At 45.9% G+C, this 21,542-nt stretch overlaps 2 protein-coding genes and 2 long non-coding RNA genes across 6 annotated transcripts in view; 2 read left to right on the forward strand and 2 right to left on the reverse strand.

Moving 5' to 3' along the window:
- Positions 1 to 3,269, forward strand: part of Rbm4b (RNA binding motif protein 4B) — a 47,459-nt gene extending 44,190 nt beyond the window's left edge. Inside the window, exon 7 of one of the 2 annotated variants that reach the window (XR_015635028.1) lies at positions 710 to 3,269. The gene's annotated coding sequence lies outside the window, so the exon portion shown is untranslated. The remainder of the gene's footprint in view (positions 1 to 709) is intronic. The other variant, XR_015635025.1, reaches the window with a different exon arrangement.
- Rbm14 (RNA binding motif protein 14) lies at positions 2,472 to 13,564 on the reverse strand. 2 transcript variants are annotated; one of them, NM_133388.1, is made up of 3 exons: positions 13,122 to 13,564; positions 4,475 to 5,939; positions 2,472 to 3,707 (listed from the first exon to the last, which is right to left on the reverse strand). In NM_133388.1, exons 1-3 carry the CDS (start codon positions 13,456 to 13,458, stop codon positions 3,500 to 3,502), a joined length of 2,010 nt encoding a protein of 669 aa, NP_596879.1. In that variant the 5' UTR covers positions 13,459 to 13,564; the 3' UTR covers positions 2,472 to 3,499. The 2 variants fall into 2 exon arrangements, with proteins under 2 accessions (NP_596879.1, XP_087459135.1); XM_087603009.1 differs by lacking the exon at positions 13,122 to 13,564 and adding an exon at positions 6,131 to 6,171 and having other exon boundaries at positions 2,478 to 3,707.
- Positions 13,565 to 13,769: 205 nt separating this feature from the next.
- Positions 13,770 to 18,744, forward strand: LOC147997024 (uncharacterized). Its single transcript, XR_015652788.1, has 2 exons — positions 13,770 to 13,937; positions 18,228 to 18,744. It is a non-coding gene; the product is annotated as an uncharacterized LOC147997024 (long non-coding RNA).
- A 517-nt stretch (positions 18,745 to 19,261) lies between these two features.
- On the reverse strand, positions 19,262 to 21,350 carry LOC147997025 (uncharacterized). The gene is made up of 2 exons (XR_015652829.1): positions 21,200 to 21,350; positions 19,262 to 20,243 (listed from the first exon to the last, which is right to left on the reverse strand). It is a non-coding gene; the product is annotated as an uncharacterized LOC147997025 (long non-coding RNA).
- Positions 21,351 to 21,542: the final 192 nt, after the last annotated feature.

Here is a 21,542-nt window from a genome sequence, read left to right on the forward strand (position 1 = left end):
AAATGGTGACAAAATGAGGCAGCAGACACATCTATCATCACACAGCTAAGAGGCAGCAGAGAGCCAGCATTCAAATTCAGTAAACCAGAGACAAGTCTTACTAGAGAATTCTCAAGTTTTTCCTTAGGTTAACAAAACTACGCTCCCCCAGCAGTGCCATCTCAAGCTTCCCACATACAGTTCCAAATGACTCAGAGTAAGACCTGAAGTCAATCTTAAGAAATTTTCTTCTGAAAACTCTCATTTAACATCATTTAAAAATAGAATTTAGATAAATATTGTTTCCCGTGTGCTATCTTCTCTATTATCCAAACTTCTATTAAAGAACATTAGTACGTCCAGGAGTGGAGGCTTATACCTTTAATTCCAGCACTTGGAAGACAGAGGCAGGTAGATTTCTGTGAGTTTGAGGCCAACCTGGTCTATGTAGCAAATTCCAGGACTATCAGTACTGTTCTACAAACTGATCTCAAAAAAAAAAAAAAAAAAAAAAAAAAAAAAAAAAAAAAACTATTAATAAACTAGTCTAGAATGACTTTATGTACCCGTGCTATTGTGTTGTCCACTGACTTGGCTTGCTAGGACAAAATGCCAACAGATGTGCAAGGACTGTGACATAGCTGGGGGATGGGAGGGCTGTGTGTAGATATAGAATTAGAAAAGTAGCACCTCTACAGACTGGTCCTCATTGATCATTTCTTATCTCTAGTGCAAGAAATGGAGCCGCGGGCCTCCCAAAATTATTTTTTAAAAAGCTAACCCTCAGAAGAGAGCAAACTGACAAGTCGAGAAGCCTCTGTGCAGTATTGTTCCAGGAATAAAGAAAACAACAACTCCTCCAATATGGCCGAGGTACACAGGTGCTGTGTAGAAGCTGAATGACCTGAAGATATGATGAAAGCACGGTTTCTACAGCACACATTACATTCCTGTCCTCCCGCTTCCCAAACCCGACTTCCCAAGTTGATAAAAGGCAAAGTAAGAGTGGGTCATAGAATTAACGCAAGTGGGTAATTTAAACAAAACGATGCTTTTAAACAAGCTGCAAGAGAAAAGAAAGTGACAAATGATTTCGCTCTGTAGCTTCTTCTGGTTTGAGTGAGAACCCCAAGAGCTGAGGCAACAAGGCATGCAGATCTACAGATGGCAGACAGAATGATCAAATAGGCCAAGCCACTTTCAAGTTTGGGCTGCAATGAAGACCAACACTGACCCTAGAAACATATTAAGCTGTTTTTGGGAACAGAGGGATTTGATTTGTTTGGTGGTGGTGGAATTTGGTTTTTTGCAGGAACCATGGAACTGTGACTGTGGAATACTGCAAATACAAAGTCCACAATCTCAGCCTACATTTAACCCTCTACCTATTCTCCCAGTCAGCCTGTAACTTGGCCCTCAAGTCATTCTACCATCACAGAAAAAGTATCAAGAAACCCACCCTCCCGCCCACCCCGTCCTGCGAGAGAATGAAGATGAGCAGCAAAGCACCTGAAGGCGAGGGGTGAGCAGAAAGAGAAGCAAACAAAAGATCTGACCCCTCCTACACGGCCTGAGATTTATCCCACTTAACCACAAGTAAGAACTCACAATTTTGAGGCATTTTTACATGATGGGCAGAAGGAAGAAGACATCTGGGGTAAGCTACTATCACAGTCAAGTTCATATGAAGCCAATGAAAGAGGCATAAACAACCCACCCAATCAATTTGTCAACTGCGCACACACATGTGCGCTCGCTCTCTCTCTCTCTCTCTCTCTCTCTCTCTCTCTCTCTCTCTCTCTCTCTCACACACACACACACAGAGAGAGAGAGAGAGAGACACATACGCTCTCTCACCCTCCCTTTTGCTAAGGCATCTTCCTTCAGCAAGACCCAGAAGTTTCTAAAGCATCGTTCCCCAGGGGCTATCAGGTTTCAGTTACCATTCCACTTAACCAGTCTTCTTTCATTTACCCACCAAGATCATGCCTTCACCTTATCCCTGGTTCAAACTACTCAGGTCTTCCATCCTAAAAATATAAAAAGAATTCTGGATTCTTCACCCAATCTTGGCATCCCTACTTGATGTTTGCACCCCAGCCCTTTCTCAAGAATATGTCTATTGTAACACCCTCAAATATAAACCCAGCAAGAAGACATCTAAAAACCATAACAGATGCACAGGGAAAAGGAGTCTCGGGTGCTGTGATGACTGAGCTTGGCAGGACCCAGGAAGGATGCTCCGTGGTGAAGTTCAACAGGCGAAGTATCAGGACTGGCCAGAACACCCCATATGCTTCAAATGCCCCTTGCCCCTCATGTCTCCAGTCACAGGGTAGTCAGTACCAGATAGTGGTATCACTCCCCCAACTAGAGCTCCTTTTCCAGTTCCCAGGCTCCACACTCCCTCAAGCCCATGGCCTGAAGGACTCATTAGCCTTGTAAACATGGCAGCAGCCATCCCCATCCCAGCCTGATCGCAGCCAGAACCATCCTGCTGAACTGTAGTTTTGTTTTATTTTTGTTTTTCTTGAATTGGGAAAAAATCAGGGACAGTGGTCAAACATAAGCAGAGGAAACGGGCATTGTTTACTAAATTTTGATGTGATCAACTAAAATTGATTGCTGAGAAAGTCCAACCACTTGGTCTGAACTCTGCAGTCCCAAAGATGGCGTGCTATTTAAGACGATAATGAGCTTAACTCCATTGGTTACCAGGGAACCACTCCAATCCCACATCCAAGCCTTTCCACACCCACTCTGGGTCTTCAGGCTGCCTCTCTTCTAGCTGTCACGTCTTCCTGGATGTCAAACTGGCTCACCTGACAGTGCAATCAAGACAATGACAACCAGGTTTCCAAACCACGAATCGCCCCAAGTTTTATTTGTAGTCCATACAAAAGAGGGGGGGAAAATTAAGATTTCTAATACCACCTACTTGGGGAGATAGGGAATTGGGACCATGCCAGTCACCGTCAGCTAAAACATCAGTGGTAAGCAGGGATTTGGACACATACCAACTGACTGTCCCAACAGGATCTCAGTCTCAACAGGCTACACGGACAGTCAGGGTCCCCTGGACTGCTGGCACAGCACATAGGAAATGGTTAAAGTAACTCTTTCCTGGCCTCCCTCACATCTAAAAAGAATAACGCGCCGCCTGACCTCAGCTGTAGGTTGTGTCACCTCCAAACAACCTTAAGTATCGCGCACAAAAATAAAAGGGAGCCAGGAAAAAAAAAATATAAAAGAAATTCCCATTTTGGGGAGATGGCTGGGTAGAGGGAAAACCGCAGATCTAAAGCCAGTAGCAAGATGTGCTGCTGAGGCAAAGAAACAAAGCAGGTTACTGCCAAACACAAAAGGGTCCTCTCCTGGGGAAGGCCCACATGGTAGAGGGAGGGAATGAATAGCCACCATAGGGAGAGGTATGAGAGAGGGTGGTGATAACATGGGTCTGCACCCTACCCTATCTCTCCCTCTCTCTCCCCTCCTGTGGTGCCCCATCCCCAGGATAGCCCTACATGCGGCGCTGGTAGCCAGAGTGCATCTGAGCTGCCCGCAGGTAATCATTATAGGAGCCCGAATAGCGTGCGTAATCGGAATGGGCATCGGGCAGGCGACGGTAATCCAGCGAGGACTTTGTCGGCGAGCGGCGGAACGAAAGCTGCGACTCTGATAAACGGCGGTAATCAGAGAGCTCGGCTAAACGCCGGTCGGAACCATACCTAGTCGAGAGAAGAAGACAGTTGGTGAATGAGACAGTTGAGGGGAGGGCTCCAGGTAGGCCTAGGGGAGAGATGCCATTGGGGACAGGGAGGGTATACCAGATTTGTCTCAAAAAGTTTGGTTTCCCTGTCAGAAGGCTCATCATCCTATCCAGGCCAAGAACTCAAACCTGGGTTCTTCAAGTCAGTGGGAAACCAAGCCCTCTGCTGAAGGTCTCTCTCCCTTCCAAACCAGCCAAGGTAAATTCTGGTCTACATTCCCAAACAATCTATCCCAATTCATGGGCCCTGCACAAAAAGACCTTGGTTTATCAACAGAACGACGGACGAAAGTAGGGCCCCCAACTTCTCAGGGTGGACGCACCTCATAAGCTTGCCTTCAGCCAGTGAGTGCCAAAAGGACTACTTTCTTTCACATCCATCCCACCAAAACCAGAACAAGGGAATGAGTTTAAGGATCTTTCAGACAGTGGGGAAAAACTATGAGCCAATCCTGCAAAAAGTGGCTCCATTGGTTCATCAGGCTATCCTAGAATGGTGATGTTCCCTGGCCCTAGGTTTCTTGGTATCACCCCAGGTTGAGCACTATGCTCTACCTGAATCCTCATGGTCAGAAATATCCAGACACTCACCCTCATGACCTCTGGACATCCCACAGAAGTAAGACCAAGGGAGGGGCCAATGGCTCCTTTTTCCCTCCCATGCCAACCTCAGCCCCTTGGCCCTAAGCCCCAGCTGGGGGCTGAGGCAGGGGGGGCATACAGTACCTTTTCGACATGGCGACAGCCTTTTTGTAGGGATCGTCGTAGCTGGCCCGGGGTGGGGAGAGGCGGGTACGCTCATAGGGCGGTGGGGTGCTGTTGGCGTTGGCAACGGCCCCCTGGGACATAGACAGGTAGGCTGCTGACGGCTGGCCTGTCCCATCGTAGGCACTGCCCGGCTGGCCACGGTAGGAGGCAGCAGCCTGGGGATGCTGCTGGGCAGCATAGGAAGCAGCCAATGAGGCTGATGACTGAGTGCGGTAAGGAGCTGCCAAGGTGGCAGAAGGCTGCGCCCCATAGGCAGCTGCTGCACCATAGGAGCCAGTGGCCGCAGCAGCAGACTGAGCTCCATATGAGCCTGACAGGCCCATAGATGCTTGAGCTCCATAACTATTCAGCTGGGTCTGAACAACTGGTTGAGCCCCATAGGAACCGGCCATTGGGGTAGTGGCCTGTGCAGCATAGGCAGCTGGCTGGCTAGCATAGGCAGCAGCTGCGGCTGGCTGTGCCACATAAGCAGCAGGCTGGGAAGAATAAGAAGCAGCCTGTTGTGCAGCATATGGGGCAGACTGGGCACTGTAAGAGGCTGAGGGCTGGGCATTGTAAGAGGCTGCCTGGGCTCCATAAGCTAGTGAGGAGGCTGCAGACTGGGCACCATAGGAGGCTGCTTGAGCCCCATAGGAACCTAGGGAAGAAGCTGCTCCCTGTGTGTTATAGGAAGAAGCAGCCGCACGAACCCCATATGAAGAGGCAGCCTGGGCGCCATAAGAGGATGGCTGGTTACCATAGGAAGCAAGGGAGGAGCCCTGAGCCCCATAGGAATTAAGCGAAGAAGCTGCAGCTGCCTGACCCCCATAGGTGGAAAGGGCTGAGGCTGAGGGCTGGACTCCACCATATGGGCCAAGTGAGGAAGCTGCAGCAGACTGGGAACTAGGGCTAGCCAGTTGACCCCTGTATGGGGCCCCAAGGGAGACAGAGGGTTGAGCACGGTACGAAGCTGCCTGGGCTGTCATGGGCTGAGTCCGATAGCCGACACCCAAAGAGGCCGAAGGCTGGGCCCTATATGCAGCTCCCAGAGACACAGAGGGTTGGGCCCGGTAGGTGGCTGGCTGGGCCGTCAGAGGAGCCACATAAGAGGCTCGAGGAGGTGAACGGCGCAGGGGGCTGCGGTCGCGACCAAAGAATGGTGGTGTGGGCTGACGGGCTTGCCCATCAAAGCCACCAGTGCTGTTGCCAAAAGCCTGCTGGTAGTCGAAGGTGGCAGAGAAGCCACCAGTTCCAGGGAATGCTGTATCCCCAGCCCCTGGTTTCTTGGTCTTGTCCCCAGACTGGATAGCCAGGGCAGGCCCCTTCTTCTGCCCCTTGGTTGAGAGTTCCACGTTGATGCGCTTGCCCTTCACTTCTTTGCCGTTGAGCTGCGCGATGGCGGCTTTGGCATCTGCTTCCTTCTCCATGTGAACAAACGCGTAGTCTGATAAAGCAGCAGACAGAGGGTTAGCAATTAGGGGGGCAGGGCATGCTACCTGTTGGGTCCCAAACTGGACACACAACAGCACCCAGCTGTTGCCAGCTACATCCAGGTCTCTCTAAACCCTCCTCTATGTGAGTATGCCATGAAGTATGGCTAATGTGTAACAAAACATAACTGTTTCAAGCAGTCACCTTTAACTTTGGTGTTCTCTGTGCCCCTGCCACCTCAACCAACTTTCTGGTGAGAAAAGAGAAAAGCAAAGGTGAACTAACTCAGGATAAAACTCTTCACAGCGTTTATAAACATAAGCCAGCAGGCACACAGAAAGCACTCCTAGATGACTCAGTTCTCTCAATTAAAGCACATTCAATACTGCTTACTGCTCACCTCTGAAGCAGAGCTTAAGCCACTAGAAACCACTCACATTTTGGCAAGACTCGCTTAGTCAAGGTGCAATGTAGTAAAAGCAGAGTGACTACGAGGGCACTCACAAACCCCTCCAAAGTAACCTTCCCCTTTCATGTTACTTGCAGTTTTCACAGTCACTTTCATACACACAAAGTCTCAACAATTCTGTGAGGAAAAGACCATCATCTTCTCTTTCAGGCAAGCATGGTCAATGTTTTTATGTAGCTTGCTATAAATCAAGTAATGCCACAACCAAAGCCCAGCTAGCTCTTCCATGGCCCTACTTCATCAGTCTTTATCCTGAGAAGTCCTTGGACAAGCTTGTGTAAAATGACTAAAAATGTTAACTTGGACAGAAGCTAGAACCTATGAGTGTCAATAACATAAGAGAACAGATATAAATCCACATTACTTCCTCTAGTTCCACTTTAAGGGACAGAATACCTTCCCCTTAGAAGACTGTTTACTGCTTTTTCAGATTTACCATAAGTGGCAATTTGGGGGCATGGGGGTGTGGATTAACATAGGAAGGGCCTCACACATGCTAGATCATGACTGAGTAATACCACTTACCTATGCTCTCTCATTAAAGACCCTGTGTTGGGATAAAGTCAAAGACAGGATATTGATCTGAGAACTCTAATCACCTTCAGCATATGGGAAAACTTTAAAGGGGAAGAAATTCTTGGTAACATCCATACCACAAACTATAATAGTGCCATCAGCAGGATCTGAAGAGCAATGATAGGAACCTGTCTTGAGAAATAAGGCTCTGCACGTAACTCCATTTTGGACCTGTGGCTACTTTAAGGTATCCAAGAGCTAGGATCCAATCTCTGTCATATTAATTTAAGAATAAAGTTATCTGGATGAAATTACTAAGGTTCCATTTTTATTAAACAGATTATTGGAAATGACATCCAAATGCCTCCAAACAGTACCCTATTTTAGGACTTTTCTTGAGATGCCTTAGCTAAGCTGTTCCTATACAAGTCGTCTCCTGCATTTGAAGACAATGCAACCTCCAAAGACATAAGACACAAGTGGCAGAATGTAATGATCCTGGGGAGACGCTAAGGCTGGTCTCATTAGACCCACTCGTCACTGACTATCTAGGTGACGGAGAGAACTTTCCATTTATTCCCTCCCTGGAAAAATTTATCCTACCAACCTCAAGTTAAAGGTTCAAGTAAGAGGACAGTAATGCCTTGAGAGGTGTAAACGGATATAGGACAATAATGGGAGTCACAACAGTTCTTCAAACCTAAACTGACCTAACCAGAGGTTTATTTCCCTAGAAAACATTATTTTTAATCTCTAATAAAGCACAATGCCACATTTCAACCTAAAAGCTGCTTACCGTGATAAAAGGACAGAATGAGGCAGGAGTTGGACCAACAGTAGGAAAGAGCACTGGTTCTCTTACACAGGATCCAGGCTTGGTTCTCAGCACCCACAGGGAGGCTCACAATCACTTATACATAACTCCAGTTCCCAAAAATCCCACTTACTTCTGACCTGTTTAGGCACATACATGCAGGCAGAAATACACACTTAAAATAGTCTATTTTCTATGGGGAGGGAGGGTTCGAGACAGGCTCTCACTATGTAGCTCTGGCTGTCCTATCTCAGTATGTAGACCAGGCTAGTCTCCAAATCAGATTCCCCGTCCCTCTGCCTTCCAAGGAAGTACTAGATTAAAGGTGTGGAGCACCGTGCCTGTTTTAAAAAAAAAAAAAAGTGAATGCCAAGTTTGATGCTCCTAGTTCAACAAATAAGTCTTCAATGACCCCAACTTTGAAAGGTAAAATGTTCATCTAGCCATGGGACAGTTCAATTGTCCTTTGATTGCTGATCTCCACTTTGGGTTGAATCAGCTAAAAACAGCAGTTGTGGTCTAAAATGTCTTTACTACAGAGTGGTACAGCTTGCTTACAACCCCAGCACTCAGGGAGTGAGGCAGACAGATGAGTTAGAGACCAGCAAGAGTTACAAAGTGAGGCACTGCTTCAAAATAAGTAAATAAATAAGTAAATGTTTTTAAAAGGCTGAACTTGCCCTCAACCAGGAGAATGTAATAACAGAAACACCCACTCAAAATGAAGAGAAAACATCAAGATTGGCAAGAGCTCAAAGATAGATGGGGCAGGAAGGTAGGACTGAAAGAGATAAACACTGTGAAGGACAGGAAACCTTACTTTTTCTTGATATTTTTCTCCCTCACTATATAGCTCTGGTTGTCCTAGATCTGAATATACATAGACCTAGACGAGACTGGCCTCCACCTCACACACATCTGCCTGCCTGACTCCCAAACGCTGCAGTTCAAGGCATGCAATGGGAGCTAGAGATGGCTTAGTGGTTAAAAGCACCCCACCCTATCAGGTGGTTCACAACTCCCTACAATAATTCCAGAGGATCTAATGTCGTCTAGTTCTAGGCTTCACATATACACATAATAAAAAATAAATAAACCCCATGTACCACATGACCACCCACCTGTTTATCATCCTATTCAAAAATGAGCTAGGAAAAACACCTAACAAAAATTTCAATGAGTTTACAAGAGAAATTAGATAGTTCATCTACACCTTATACCTGGTTTTGAGTTTAAAAGACCAAGCTCTACCCAGCATATGGTAGGAATCAGGAGAAAAGACAAGGAGAACCAGAGACTGGATGCCAACCTAGATTACTCAGCGAGACCACGTCTCTAGAAAAGAAGTTTAAAATAAGTGGTGGGCTGGAGAGATGGCTCAGTGGTTAAGACACTGGCTGCTCTTCCAGAGGTCCTGAGTTCAATTCCCAGCAACCACATGGTGGCTCACAACCATCTATAAAAGGGATGAGTCCTATTCTGGCATGCAGTTGTACATGCAGACAGAGCACTCCCACATTTTAAAAAATACATAAATAAATTAATAAAAAATAAAGCAAGTAGCAAGTCAGAATAAGAAATGGCTGATCATAGTGGCATATACCTTGAATCCCAGCACTTGTGGATCTCTGTGAGTTCCAGGCCAGCCAATTATACACAGTGAATTCCAAGACAGACAGTGCTTAGACCCTGTCTGGGGGTGGGGAGAGGCGGGGGGGGGGGGGGTTGAACCGCAGCAACAATGAAAAGAGATTTAAGAACTGAATAGTGTATATATAACAAGTATAAGGCCCTGGGTTTGACTGTACTACTACCACCACAAAAAATAAAAAGCAGGGGGCTGGGTAGGAAGAAGGGAGAGGGAAAGGAAAGAGGAACAGTACTTTCAAATGACTTATCTAAATGAGCTCTAATGAGGGAAGGCCTCTGATACAAATATAGTCATTTTCTATCAGAAGGTTAAGTTTCCAGCTTGATATTAGAAGGAAGTATGAGCTGGCCATGGCAGTACACACCTTAAATACCAGCTTATAAAAAGAAGCAATTGAGATCAGGACTTCAAGGCCATCCTCAGCTACATAGCAAGTTCAGGACCAGCCTGAACACTGTTTCAAAAAGGGAAGGGAGATTGGAAAGAGAATATCTTTGAGAATATCTGCAGCAGTTGCAGAGAATCCAGAATCAGTTCCCAGCACTCAACCCTGTGGCTCACAACCATCCCTCCGATTTCAGCATATCAGACAACCTCTGACCTCTGTGGGCATCAAGCATACATGCAATAATGCAATACAAAAACGTAGGCACTCATATACATAAACTTGATCTTAAGGGGAGGAGGGTGAGCGCGTGCACACTGAAGATGTGGCTCAGTAGAAGCAGAGGGAGTCTAAGTTACCTAGTTGATGAGCTAAGACTCATGGAAGTAAGTAGCCAAACTCAGACCTGTCAAAAGATACTCAAAAATCAGCTGACTTATTGGACAATGAAGAACCAGACTTTGAAGAACTCCAAAGACCCACTTGCCTGGAGAACTACTTCAGAGAAACCAATATGTTAAGGATAGTAAGCTGGGGGCTGGAGAGATGGCTTGGCGGTTAAGAGCACTGACTGCTCTTCCAGAGGTCCTGAGTTCAATTCCCAGCAACTATATGGTGGTTCACAATCATCTGTAATGGGATCTGACGCCCTCTTCTGGTGTGTCTACAGACAGCTACAGTGTACTCACATACCTGAAATAAATTAATTAATTTAAAAAAATGAATAGTAAGCCGGGCCCAGCAATGTCGCACTCCTTTATCTCAGCACTGAGGCAGAGACAGGGGATCTCTAATTTCCAGGGCAGTCAGGGCTACACAGATAAACACTGTCTCATAAACAAACAAACGAACATTTTTTTCAGGACCTTCTATGGTGTTATGGCTCCATAATTGCTCTAGCAACAAAACCAAAATACCAAAAGTTTTCCCAAATGAAGACTAAATACTTTTAACTTAACTTAGCAAAGCTGTATACAGAAAGAATGGCTCTCTCCCCCCCCAAAAAGAGTATCTTTCTTTTCTGATATTCAGACCTCCCTTGAAACCTGTATGATTCCTGAATCTGTTCATCTTTGGCTATCCAGCAGTATATAGCTGTCTGTGGAGCATAGTTATCATTGTTGCTATGGAGATTTTTGTTCTACAAATCATACCAAAGCACAAGTAACCAAGCAACTGGTTTTTTCCGTGAAATAAAACAGAGCTGGTCATCCTGCTTAAGATCAAGCTTCTTCACTTTTCAAAATCTTGACAGCCTCAACCAAATGCCCATCCTCAGAATCCCCTCCCCAAAATGAGTAAGCTATTTATAGAATCAGACCAAATCTCTTCTGCTCCACTTCCAACTTTAAAATCTTTCACCCCGAACAAGACAGAGGCATCAGTAGTATATTCAAATCTTATCAAATCTCTTGTATCAAAGGATAGAAACTGTGTCCTATCAGCCTAGAGTATAGTTCTGCTATAAATATCTATTTTCAAAAGGAAAGAATACACATAACCTTCTCTCACAGGGAGTCAAACTAGAGTTCTACATCTCATGTGACGTTATTCCCAACCTGTCACTTACTGCCTGTCCCAAACAAATTCAAGCAAATTTCTGGCCTATCATCTGAAAGCTTATTGACCCATACAAATTCCAATGGAATCTGTCCCCTGAGGTACTGAATTCTACTCCCACTCTACTAGCCAGACTACCTAAGAACTAAAAAAGAAACTAAATAGGTCAATTAAACACAAGACTCTCAAAAAAAAAAAAAAAAAAAAAAAAAAAACCACAAGACTCTCTTAAAAACTCATATATCCCATACTTATGCTGACCAAATAACCAAACTGAGACCTTCCCTACTCTTTTACTCTAAGCAGAAGCAAAAACTCATAAATCACACAGTTTGCTAAAGTTCGCAGTAAGGTCAGATTCCAGATATGACCTGAATTGATGAAAACAGAATGCAGTATTAAGGCAGAACAAAAAAATTTGTTCCTATTAATGCACACCCTATGACCCTTCGCCGCCCCGCGCCCCCCTGAAAAGACAAGGAATGGCCCAAGAAATGTGACTTTTCAAGACAGCAAAATGAACCCTTGGATGAGTATGAACAAGTGCCTGCGCCTATACCCACTTTCAGTTCCTGTTCTCAAAATTCCTTACAGGGCACGGAGCAAATATGAATCCAACAACACCAGAAGTAGGGAATAAACAGGGCCTCACTCCCAGGGTGAGTTGTTGAAAATGACAGGGCAAACTCTGATCAATCAGTGAAACCCATACTGGTCTGGGTGTCCCATAAAATCTTGCCAACACACAAAAAAACAAGTATTTAGAAATTAAAGAGAGAAAACCCCAACCTATGAAAATCAACAGGGTCTGAAAAAGACACATTTCCTCAAAGAAAAGGCAAACTAGTGAGCTGTTCCAAGATTACTGGAGCAATAAAAAGTACTAACTGAATAAATGGTGTTAAATTCAAGTTTAATAGAAACCTCACACGCCTCTCTCACATCCCCTCCCCAAGACCAGAGTATGTGAGATGCACTCCTTTGCAGTCTCACCAAGTTTATAAAACAGCTGTGCCCTGAGGCACCAGCTTAGCAAGTTAAGGCTACCTGGGGAGAGGCTTAATAGCCTCCTTCTACATGCAAAAATAAACAAAGAAAACCGAGGGTTCCACTTGGAAAGAAAAACCGAACACCAAGTGAGAGGTGAGGTGGGGTAGAATTAAAAAGCACAAAACCAAGGCTAACCCATCAAACACAGAAAGGCCAAGGGGTTCGGAAGAGGCCCCTCCCGTACCCACAAGCAGATCCACTCCAGATAATACTAAAAGACCCGAATCCGAGAAACCACCAAGGACCCCGCTCCCTTCCGCTTGGAAGCAATGGTCGGGAGGGAACCCCACAGCGGCCTTGGGGGCTTAAACCCAACCCTTTTCCCTTTTCCCTTGATCTGATCAGTGTCTGGAGACGTAGTGGGGAAATGGCGAAATCTTCCCCGCTCCATAATACGGCTGGTGCCCTTCTCTTCCCAATTTCATTTTGGTGCAAGGCTCATGCAACCAGGAAAAGGCGCCTCCCCCAAGCCCGGACACTCGCAAATCTCTGGCGCGTCCCCAGACCCGTGGCTTCGGCTTGCAGTGGCCACAGCACCCGCCCAGAGCCGACTCCTCCCACTTGATGAATGTTGCTTGGACCGCAGGGGAGAAGGGTGGTTCTACCGAACTCGCCCCCAGCACCTTAGACTCCCGCTCCTGCAAACTTCCCCACCATTCCCAACCCTGAGGACCAACCCCTGGGTGAGGGGCGTGGCTAATAGGCTGAGAGCACCGCGCGTCCCCTCCCCCGAGCGCGCTCCCGCGTTACCTTTTACCACGTCACACTCGATGACGCGTCCACGGCGCTCGAACAGGCTGCGCAATTCCTGGCTTGTGCATGCAGCCGATACATTGCCCACGAAAATCTTCCAAGTGTTCAGGGGCCTCGGGCGCGACATCTCCACCACGAGCGCGCGACCTGGACGCAGCTCGTGGCCATGCAGGGCCTCGATGGCGCGCACCGCGCCAGCGTTCTCGCGCATGTGCACGAAGGCAAACTGTTTCATGACGGCGCAGCTCATGACCGTGCCATAGGGCGCGAAGAGGGCTGCCAGCTCCTCCGGCGTCGTATCCGCCCCGTCGACATTGCCTACAAAGATCTTCATTTTGCCGCCGCAACCGCCTTCTCGGAGAGACTGGACCTCTCCTACAGCGACAGGCAAAACGTCCGAACGACCCGCAGTCCTCTACAGGAATGGCTGGCGAGCGAGAACCCCGCCGCGCAGGCGCTCTAACCTAGCCAATTGGAGGCTGCATCGCGCGAGGATAGCAGCCAATCAAAGAGGTTGAGAGCAGATGTCCTTTGACGCAGCCAATCCCAGAGGGCCTGGAGCCCCTTGTTAGCGGAGGGGTTGGAAAAGGCACAGAGGCGCGCGACCAACCGCCACCTTCGGGGGGAGGGGAAAGGAGGGCTGGGGACAGCGGAGTGAGCTCCGGCCGAGTCGGCAGAGGCCTAGACGGAAGAGCTGCCTCTGGCCGGGGTGTGGCGTGCCGGCGGAGCCCCAAGGAAAACTTTGTTCTCTGGGGAAGTTGGCGCTCCCTCAACCAAACCCCAAGTGTTGTGGTGGCAGCCTCAGTGTCTGCGGTAAGCCTCGCCCGGCGGGAGAAACCAGGACAAACCCGTTTAGATATGGGAATGACACCGCCACCACCCACCCACCCCACCCCCGACACTATATAAGCTTGGCGATCGGAGGGGCCCGGAGAGGCGCCCCCTCTGGAAAACATAGTAATTTGTTCTTTCCAAGCATTACTTGGGTTGCTTAGGCTCTGGAGGATTTTGCAGACAGTGAATACCGAGCGTCTGTCTCAACCTGATGGAATTTCGAGAATTACGGAGGTGACCATTTTTTGTATGCATGAAGTTTTTAACACAAAATGTTTAATAAAATAGAAGAGCAGTAATCCTGAGGAAGCCAAAAGCTGGATTTTAAAAAAAATATGAGGAGGAGGACAGGAGTGGTGGGCACCCTTTTAATCCCAGTACCTAGGAAGCAAACACAGGAAGAATTTGTTCGAGACCAGCCTGGTTTACATAGTGAGTTCCAGGACAGCCAGGGATATATAGAGACCCTGTCTTTTAAAAAACAACAACAACAACTTAGAGGGACTGCTGACTGGTTGAGCTTGCTGTTTTTCCAGAGAACTTGAGTTCAATTACCAGCACCCACATAGGGGCTTACAACCAGCTAATTTCCAGCTCCGAAGGAACTGGCCATTGCACGTATGTGGTACACAGAGAAACAAGCAAAACATCCACACACATAAAAAAAACTTTAAATTTAAAAACTAAAAATTTTAAAATGAACAGGATATAGTGGCCCACTGCTGTAGACACAGCTTTAAGAGGCAGAAGGATCAGAAGTTGAAGGTCATCCTAAATTGCCTGGGTTATGTGAGACCCTATGTCAAATAAATAACCTTGGGGAGGGGTCTCTTGAGTCTTGGGTTTCTTTTAATGTTTTATGTGTATCAATGTTTGCCTGTATGTATTACTGTACCACACGCATGCAGTGCCTGTGGAAGCCAGAAGAGGGCGTGAGATCCCCTGATGTTTGTGAGCTGCCATGTGGGTGCTGGAACTCAAACCCGTGACCTCTGGAAGCTGTTCTGTACTCTTAACTGCTGAGCCATCACTCTTTCCCCTTATAGGTCTGTTCATGTGAGCTCCCCTTTCCTTCAAGGAAAGCATTTTACAATTAGGAGAAAGCAGCTCCACAACGAAGATGAATATGTAACATAAAATGGATCTTTTTAGCCATATCCAAGCACAGTCTGTGCTGTCAACTACATTTACTTGTATAAACACCAGTGCTGTCCATCTCCAGGATATTTTTACCTTCGTCAGCTGAAACTCTGTACCTATTAACACTAATCCCCATTCATCCTCTCTCTCTGGTTCCTTCAAACCAACATTTACTTGACTTTCCATAAATTTGAGTATTTTGGGTACTTCACACAACTAAGTTATACAAATATTTGTCTTCAAGCCTCACATTGTAGTTTTATCAAAATTCCCTTTCTTTTTAAGGCAGAATATTCTATTGCATGTATGCCACATTTTCTTCATCCATTGCTCCAGGAATGGGCACTTTGGTTGTGTTGAAACTGTGTCCATTGTAGATAATGTTGCTAGAACATGAATGTACAAATACCCTCTGAGGGCCAATAAAATGTCTCAGTTGGTAATGGTCAATCTGATGACCTGATTTTGCTCATGGACATAAAATCAAAAAATAGTAAACAAAAATTGTTTTGAATAAATTTATAATTTGTTATTTGTCGCGCCCACCTCGTCCAGCAAGGAAGACGCAACACGGTTGGATTCTTCTCAACAGCCTTTACTGCAGGACACCTTCTTTGTTGATACAGGGAGGCGGCGGCAGCCAGCCCTAAGTGTTACAGCTCCAAGTGTTACAGCTTTTTGTGTTACCGCTTTAAGCATTACCGCTTTAAGTGTTACCGCGCCGAGCGGCAAAGCCGCTCGGCTTATATACACAACAGTATGTTAATCTTCTTTCAGGGATTGGTGGGGCACGAGTCACCCCACTGCCATCCCAGCTACTTGTCCTCCAGAGATTGGCGCGGCATGAACTCCCATTTAGCATAGTACCGCCCCAACCAGGTGCAAAACCCCACACATGCTCAGTACTGTTGTTAGGAGGGCGCCAGATTCACCTCATTATCATACAGCTGCCGCGCCACTCCCTACAGTTATTAATGTTTAATTTTAATATTTAAGTGCCTTTACATAAGGAGCCTCATGAAAAAAAAAAAAAAAAGAAGCAGTCCTGATTTAAATACCCTTTGAGGGCCAGTCAAATATCTCAGTTGATATGGATGCTGGCAACTTGTCCGATGACTAGAGTTTATTTCCCAAGACCAAAATGGTGGAAGGAAAGAACTGATTCATGTTGTTCTTGAAATTCTACAATCAGTTACACACACACACACACACACACACACACACAAAATACAAATAAATGATACATATATAAATACACACACAGTGTTTAGGCCCCTGACTCCTGGAGCAGAGGCACTATGGTCATGTGACTCACTCTGGCCAATGAAAGTTAGAAGTGCTGTTTGTCCTGTCGAGCATAAGTTTTAAAAAGTATGACTTTTTGACTAAGGTTTTTCCCTTCTGCTGATAATGGGCATACTGATCTAAGGTGTTTGTCATCCAGAATGACTTCTGTAGGCAAAACCTTCACCTTTATAATGAGCCTATCAAGGTCTGTGCAAATGTCTAACCATTATTAAACAGAACTCAGCCCAAAGATATTTCTAGGCAAGCCCCCTTTAAAGGCATTTCTAATATTATATATGTCATATGTATTGTGGAATATGATTTTTTTTTGGTCAAATACCAATTGAGGGACTGAAGAAATGACTCAGTGGTTAAGAGCAAAGGCTGTTCCTCTAGGGGACCTGGGTTCAATTCCCAGTACCAACATGGCAGCTCACAGATATCTGTAACTCCAATTCCAGGGAATCTGTGACACCAAACCTGCATGTGGTGCACATATATATGTATGTAGGCAAAATATATATAACATTTAAAAACAATTTTTTTAAGGAAAAATGCTATGGAGTGGCTTTTATTGTCATTTTACACCTGGTGGTACTTTCCAAACTGGTGGATACAATTAAATTCAATGTATTTAGTGAAAATGTTTTGTTTCTAAAAGAGATAAACTGAGTTTTACATAGTGTTGAGGTTTGGTCGGTTACCCTGTATTGTAATGCTAAATTCTGTATCAGAAGATTGGATGATCTCGTTGCCTCTGGAGGAGTGAATTCTCCGGTATGCCTGGTTTCGTTGTGCAAACGTTGCTCCTTAAGTTAAAACTATTGGTTGAATAAAGATGTCTACAGGAGAGTAGGTGGGGACTTGGTTCCAGAGCTTTGGGATCTGAGGCAAACACCATGAAGAGAAGAGGAAGGAAGAAGGCACCATGGTGTTCTGGGTTGTGTGTGCTTGGCCTAGGAAGTGGCACCATTAGGAGGTGTAGCCTTGGTGGAGGAACTGTGTCACTATGGGCATGAGCTTTAAGACCTCATCCTAGCTGCCTGGAAGCCAGTCTTCTACCAGCAGCCTTCAGATGAGCATGTAGAACTCAGCTCTGCCTGCACCATGCCTGTCTGGATGCTGCCATGTTCCCACCTTTATGATAATGGGATGAACCTCTGAACCTGTAAGCCAACCCAATTAAATGTCCTTTATAAGACTTGCCTTGGCTTCCAGTCCCAAGTGCTGAGGTTGTTGTGGTTTGCCCTGGAATTATCTGTATTTTGATGCTAATTCCACTGCCCCAAGGACAGCTGCCTAGTCATTACTCAGGACTCAAGTGACTTCACCAGAACCTTCTCCCCATTGAATTTGTAAAATACAGGTGAGGGGCAGGTACAGGATAGAAGGAGGCCTGTCATTGGATGAGAAGGAAGAATGGGTGGGAGAGAAGTTTGAGGGAAGAGGAGGAGACTGGAACGGAAAGGAGGAGGAGGAGACAGGAGGGAGAGGGAGAGCAGCCATGGCAGGATAATATGGCGAGTGACGTTAAGATTCTGCTCTGTGTCTTTACAGATTGTTATTAATGTTCTTAAGGGATGGATGTATATTGGGCACTGTATGTTTAAATGGGTAATTATATCTTATCAATTGGGTCAAAGATTATTGTGTTGTGTGTTCTTTTATGTGATGGTTTGAGTGTAGGAAAGTGTGTGGTGGCAGGAGACACTGGGCCACGTGGAGTTGGGATGTGTTTCCACCAAGATGTCTAGCAGATATCTTGGGGCAGGTGGTGCCAGACCTAGTGGGGATAAAAGACAACCATACCTTTTTTATTTTTTATATTTTTACAACATGCAGGAGCCTCAGGTTACTGTGCAGACGTGGCCAAGTCCAAGAACCACACCACACACAACCAGTCCCACAAATGGCACAGAAATGGCATCAAGAAACCCCGTTACAAAGATAACGAATCCCTTAAGGGGGTTGACCCCAAGTTCCTGAGGGACATGCGCTTTGCCAAGAAGCACAAGAAAGGCCTGAAGAAGATGCAGGCCAACAATGCAAAGGCAGTGAAGTGAGTGCACACACAGAAGCCACCATGGCCCTCGTGAACCCTCAGGCCATCGAGCCCAAGATGTCAAAGGGCCCCAGCCACAAACTCAGCCAAGCTTTCACCACTCACCCCAAGTTTGGGAAAAGGATTAGAAGTTACACAGCCGGGGCTGGAGAGATGGCTCAGTGGTTAAGAGCACTGACTGCTCTTCCAGAGGTTTTCCCAGCAACCACATGGTGGCTCACAACCATCTGTAATGAGATCTGATCTACAGTGTATTTATATACAATAAATAAATAAAATCTTAAAAAAAAAAAAAAAGAAGTTACACAGTCAAGGGTCTTAGGCTCTGCCAACCAAAGCCCAAGGTTCAAACCAGGGCCAAAGCTCCAGCTCAGACTCCCAAAGGTGCCCAGGCCCCTGTGAAGGCTTCATAGAAAAGGCTCCTGCCAGTGTGAAAACAGACGGACTGCTGCGACACAGCTACCTACACACTATTTGCAGATGACCAGTGTCCTGTGCTGTTTTCACAAATAAACCTGAGACAAGGAAAAAACAAAAACATGGGGTAGGTGGATATGAACACTTAGCAGAGTGGGCTGGCCCGCTGGAGCAGGAGCAGCCCAGGCGGAGCATGGCACATGATACCTCAGGGTTACTGACAGAAACATAGACAAAATAGCATAGAGGGCTGACATCTGCCCAGCTCTAATGCTTTAAGGCTTATCAATATTTAAGTTTTGTCTTTTTATGTGGGAATTAAATGATCAAAGATGGGGTAAAAAAAAAAAAACAAATACTATTAACCCCAATACACAGATTCAGCCAACCACAGATATACAAAAGCATCAACTTTATTTGGTATGGTAATGAATTAAAGAAAAGCTGCTTAAACTGTGAGAGTCAAACCATATATGGGGTCATGTAACTTAATGTGGGGATAGGTCCAGAAATGTTGGCCAAAGGGAAGAGTTTCTAAAAACATGATGGGAAAGAAGTCAACTCAAGATCATGAGTCAGACTGAGAGCACTGGCACACACCTTTCCTCCCTGTACTTGGGAGTAGGGGCAAATGGGTATCTGAGTTTAAGCCCAGTCTGGTCTACATAGCAAGTTCCTGGCTAGCCAGGACTACATACCTTACTATTTTACGTACACACTTGAGCATCCATGAATTTTAATAACCTCCTAGGGTCCTGAATGGAAACCATGTGGATACTGGGAAAGTAATCATTAATTTAACGTAAATTGAATGAGTGTTTGAGCTAAATGTAGTAGTCACTTTACTCAAGGGTAACCATAAACGAGTGCATGCAAATGACCAGAAAGTGGGGAAAGAGATTTCGGGCCTCACACTTTACAAGACTGTCTCCCTGAACACAAGGAGAGATGTAAAACAATCAGCAGAGCAGCCAGAAGGAATGAGGTCCAAAGCCTGACACTGCCAGCAACCTTGAAGCAGGAGAGGCAGGATCTGGGAACTGGGAATAGAGCCAGGAGAGAGGCTCTAAGTCAAGGCCAACTGTAAACCACTGCCCAGTTCAAAGCAAAGAGACAAAGTCCACAGTCGCAGCTCATGCAGTCATAAAAGCTACTTTGTCAAGGATAGGCAAGCCTGAGGTGCCCCAGGGATGCTGCTGGGGCAGAACAGAGGGTAGGAGGACTGGATCTAAGACCCACATGCTACTACTTAGTTAGCAGCCATCTGCCAAGAGTGGACCACTGTTGGGAGTTTCTCCAGTGCTCCATATAACCTCAGGAGCTGGGATAAAGGCACATACCAGCACCGCACTGAGACCCCATCTCTAAACCAAGATGTCCTGGGGGAGGAAACAAATATATTTTAGTAATCTGAAATATATGTAATATAGATAATAATATAGTATAAAATAATATGTAATAAAAGGACCAGTGAAACGGCTCAGTGGGTAAAGGCACTTGCCACAAAAATCTGGCAATCTGAGTTAGATTCATTTAAAGATAGAAGGAGGGGTTGGAGATTTAGCTCAGTGGTAGAGCACTTGCCTAGAAAGCGCAAGGCCCTGGGTTCGGTCCTCGGCTCCAAAAAAAAGAAAAAAAAAAAAAAGAAGGAAAGAACCAACTCCACAAAGTTGTCCTCTGACCTCCATGTGCATGCCTTGCCACCAGTGCATGCAATAACAAAAATAGCAATATACAATAATGCATAGTATATTGTTAACATTTAATTATATATGTGTGTAAAAATATTATAACCAAGGGTCTAGAGAGATGGCTCAGCAGTTAAGAGCACTGGCTGCTCTTCCGGAGGCCCTAAGTTCAGTTCCCAGCAACCACATGGAAGGTCACAGTCCCCTGTAATGGGATCTGATGCCATCTTCTGGTGTGCAGACATACGTGCATACAAAGCACTCATACACATAAAATCCATAAACGAGTAAAAGGCTCTGGAGAGATGGCAATGACTAAAGCTTGAAGACCTAGGTTTGGATTCCCAGCATCCTTATAAATGTTGGCTAGTCATGGTGACCACCACTGGAGAGATGGAGAAGAAAGAGTTTTGTGGGAAAACTGGCTTAGCCAAATAAGCTAGCTCTGGGTTCAAATGACAGACCCTGCTTCATTATTTAAGGCAGAAAACAATTGAGGAAAACACTAGATGTTAACTCCCTTCCACATGCAATGCAAATACACACGCAAACCTGCATGCATGTGGAACACGTACACAAAACGAGTAAAAGGAATCAACTCAAGGCAAATCAAGGTTTTAATGCATTGCAGGGGGACATAAGTGTACCTCTTAAATTCCAGGACAGGAAGCAGCTGGCTATCCAGTGACCCAGTTGGGGGATGGCAGAGTGGCTGGGACTCTGCAGCAGCTCTTAAGTTCCCTCTGGGCATCTGCCTCATTCCTCTGTCTTCTTGGCCTGGCTTTCTTTTTTCTGATACTCAGTTAACAAGAGAGAAGAAAAGGGCCACTGTGGTTTCCCTGTTTCCATATTATGGGTCCATCCACAGGGAGGAAGGACCTAATGCTAGATCCCTGATCTCATGGAGACATGGGGCCCAGGAAAGAAAGGTCCAGAGTTCTTTTAGTTTTATCCATTAATAGTGAGGGACCCAGGGAGATCACAAACAGA

The sequence above is a fragment of the Rattus norvegicus genome, chromosome 1 (genome assembly GCF_021556685.1).
Source record: "Rattus norvegicus strain SHRSP/BbbUtx chromosome 1, alternate assembly SHRSP_T2T, whole genome shotgun sequence".
Taxonomy (NCBI): Eukaryota; Metazoa; Chordata; class Mammalia; order Rodentia; family Muridae; genus Rattus; species Rattus norvegicus.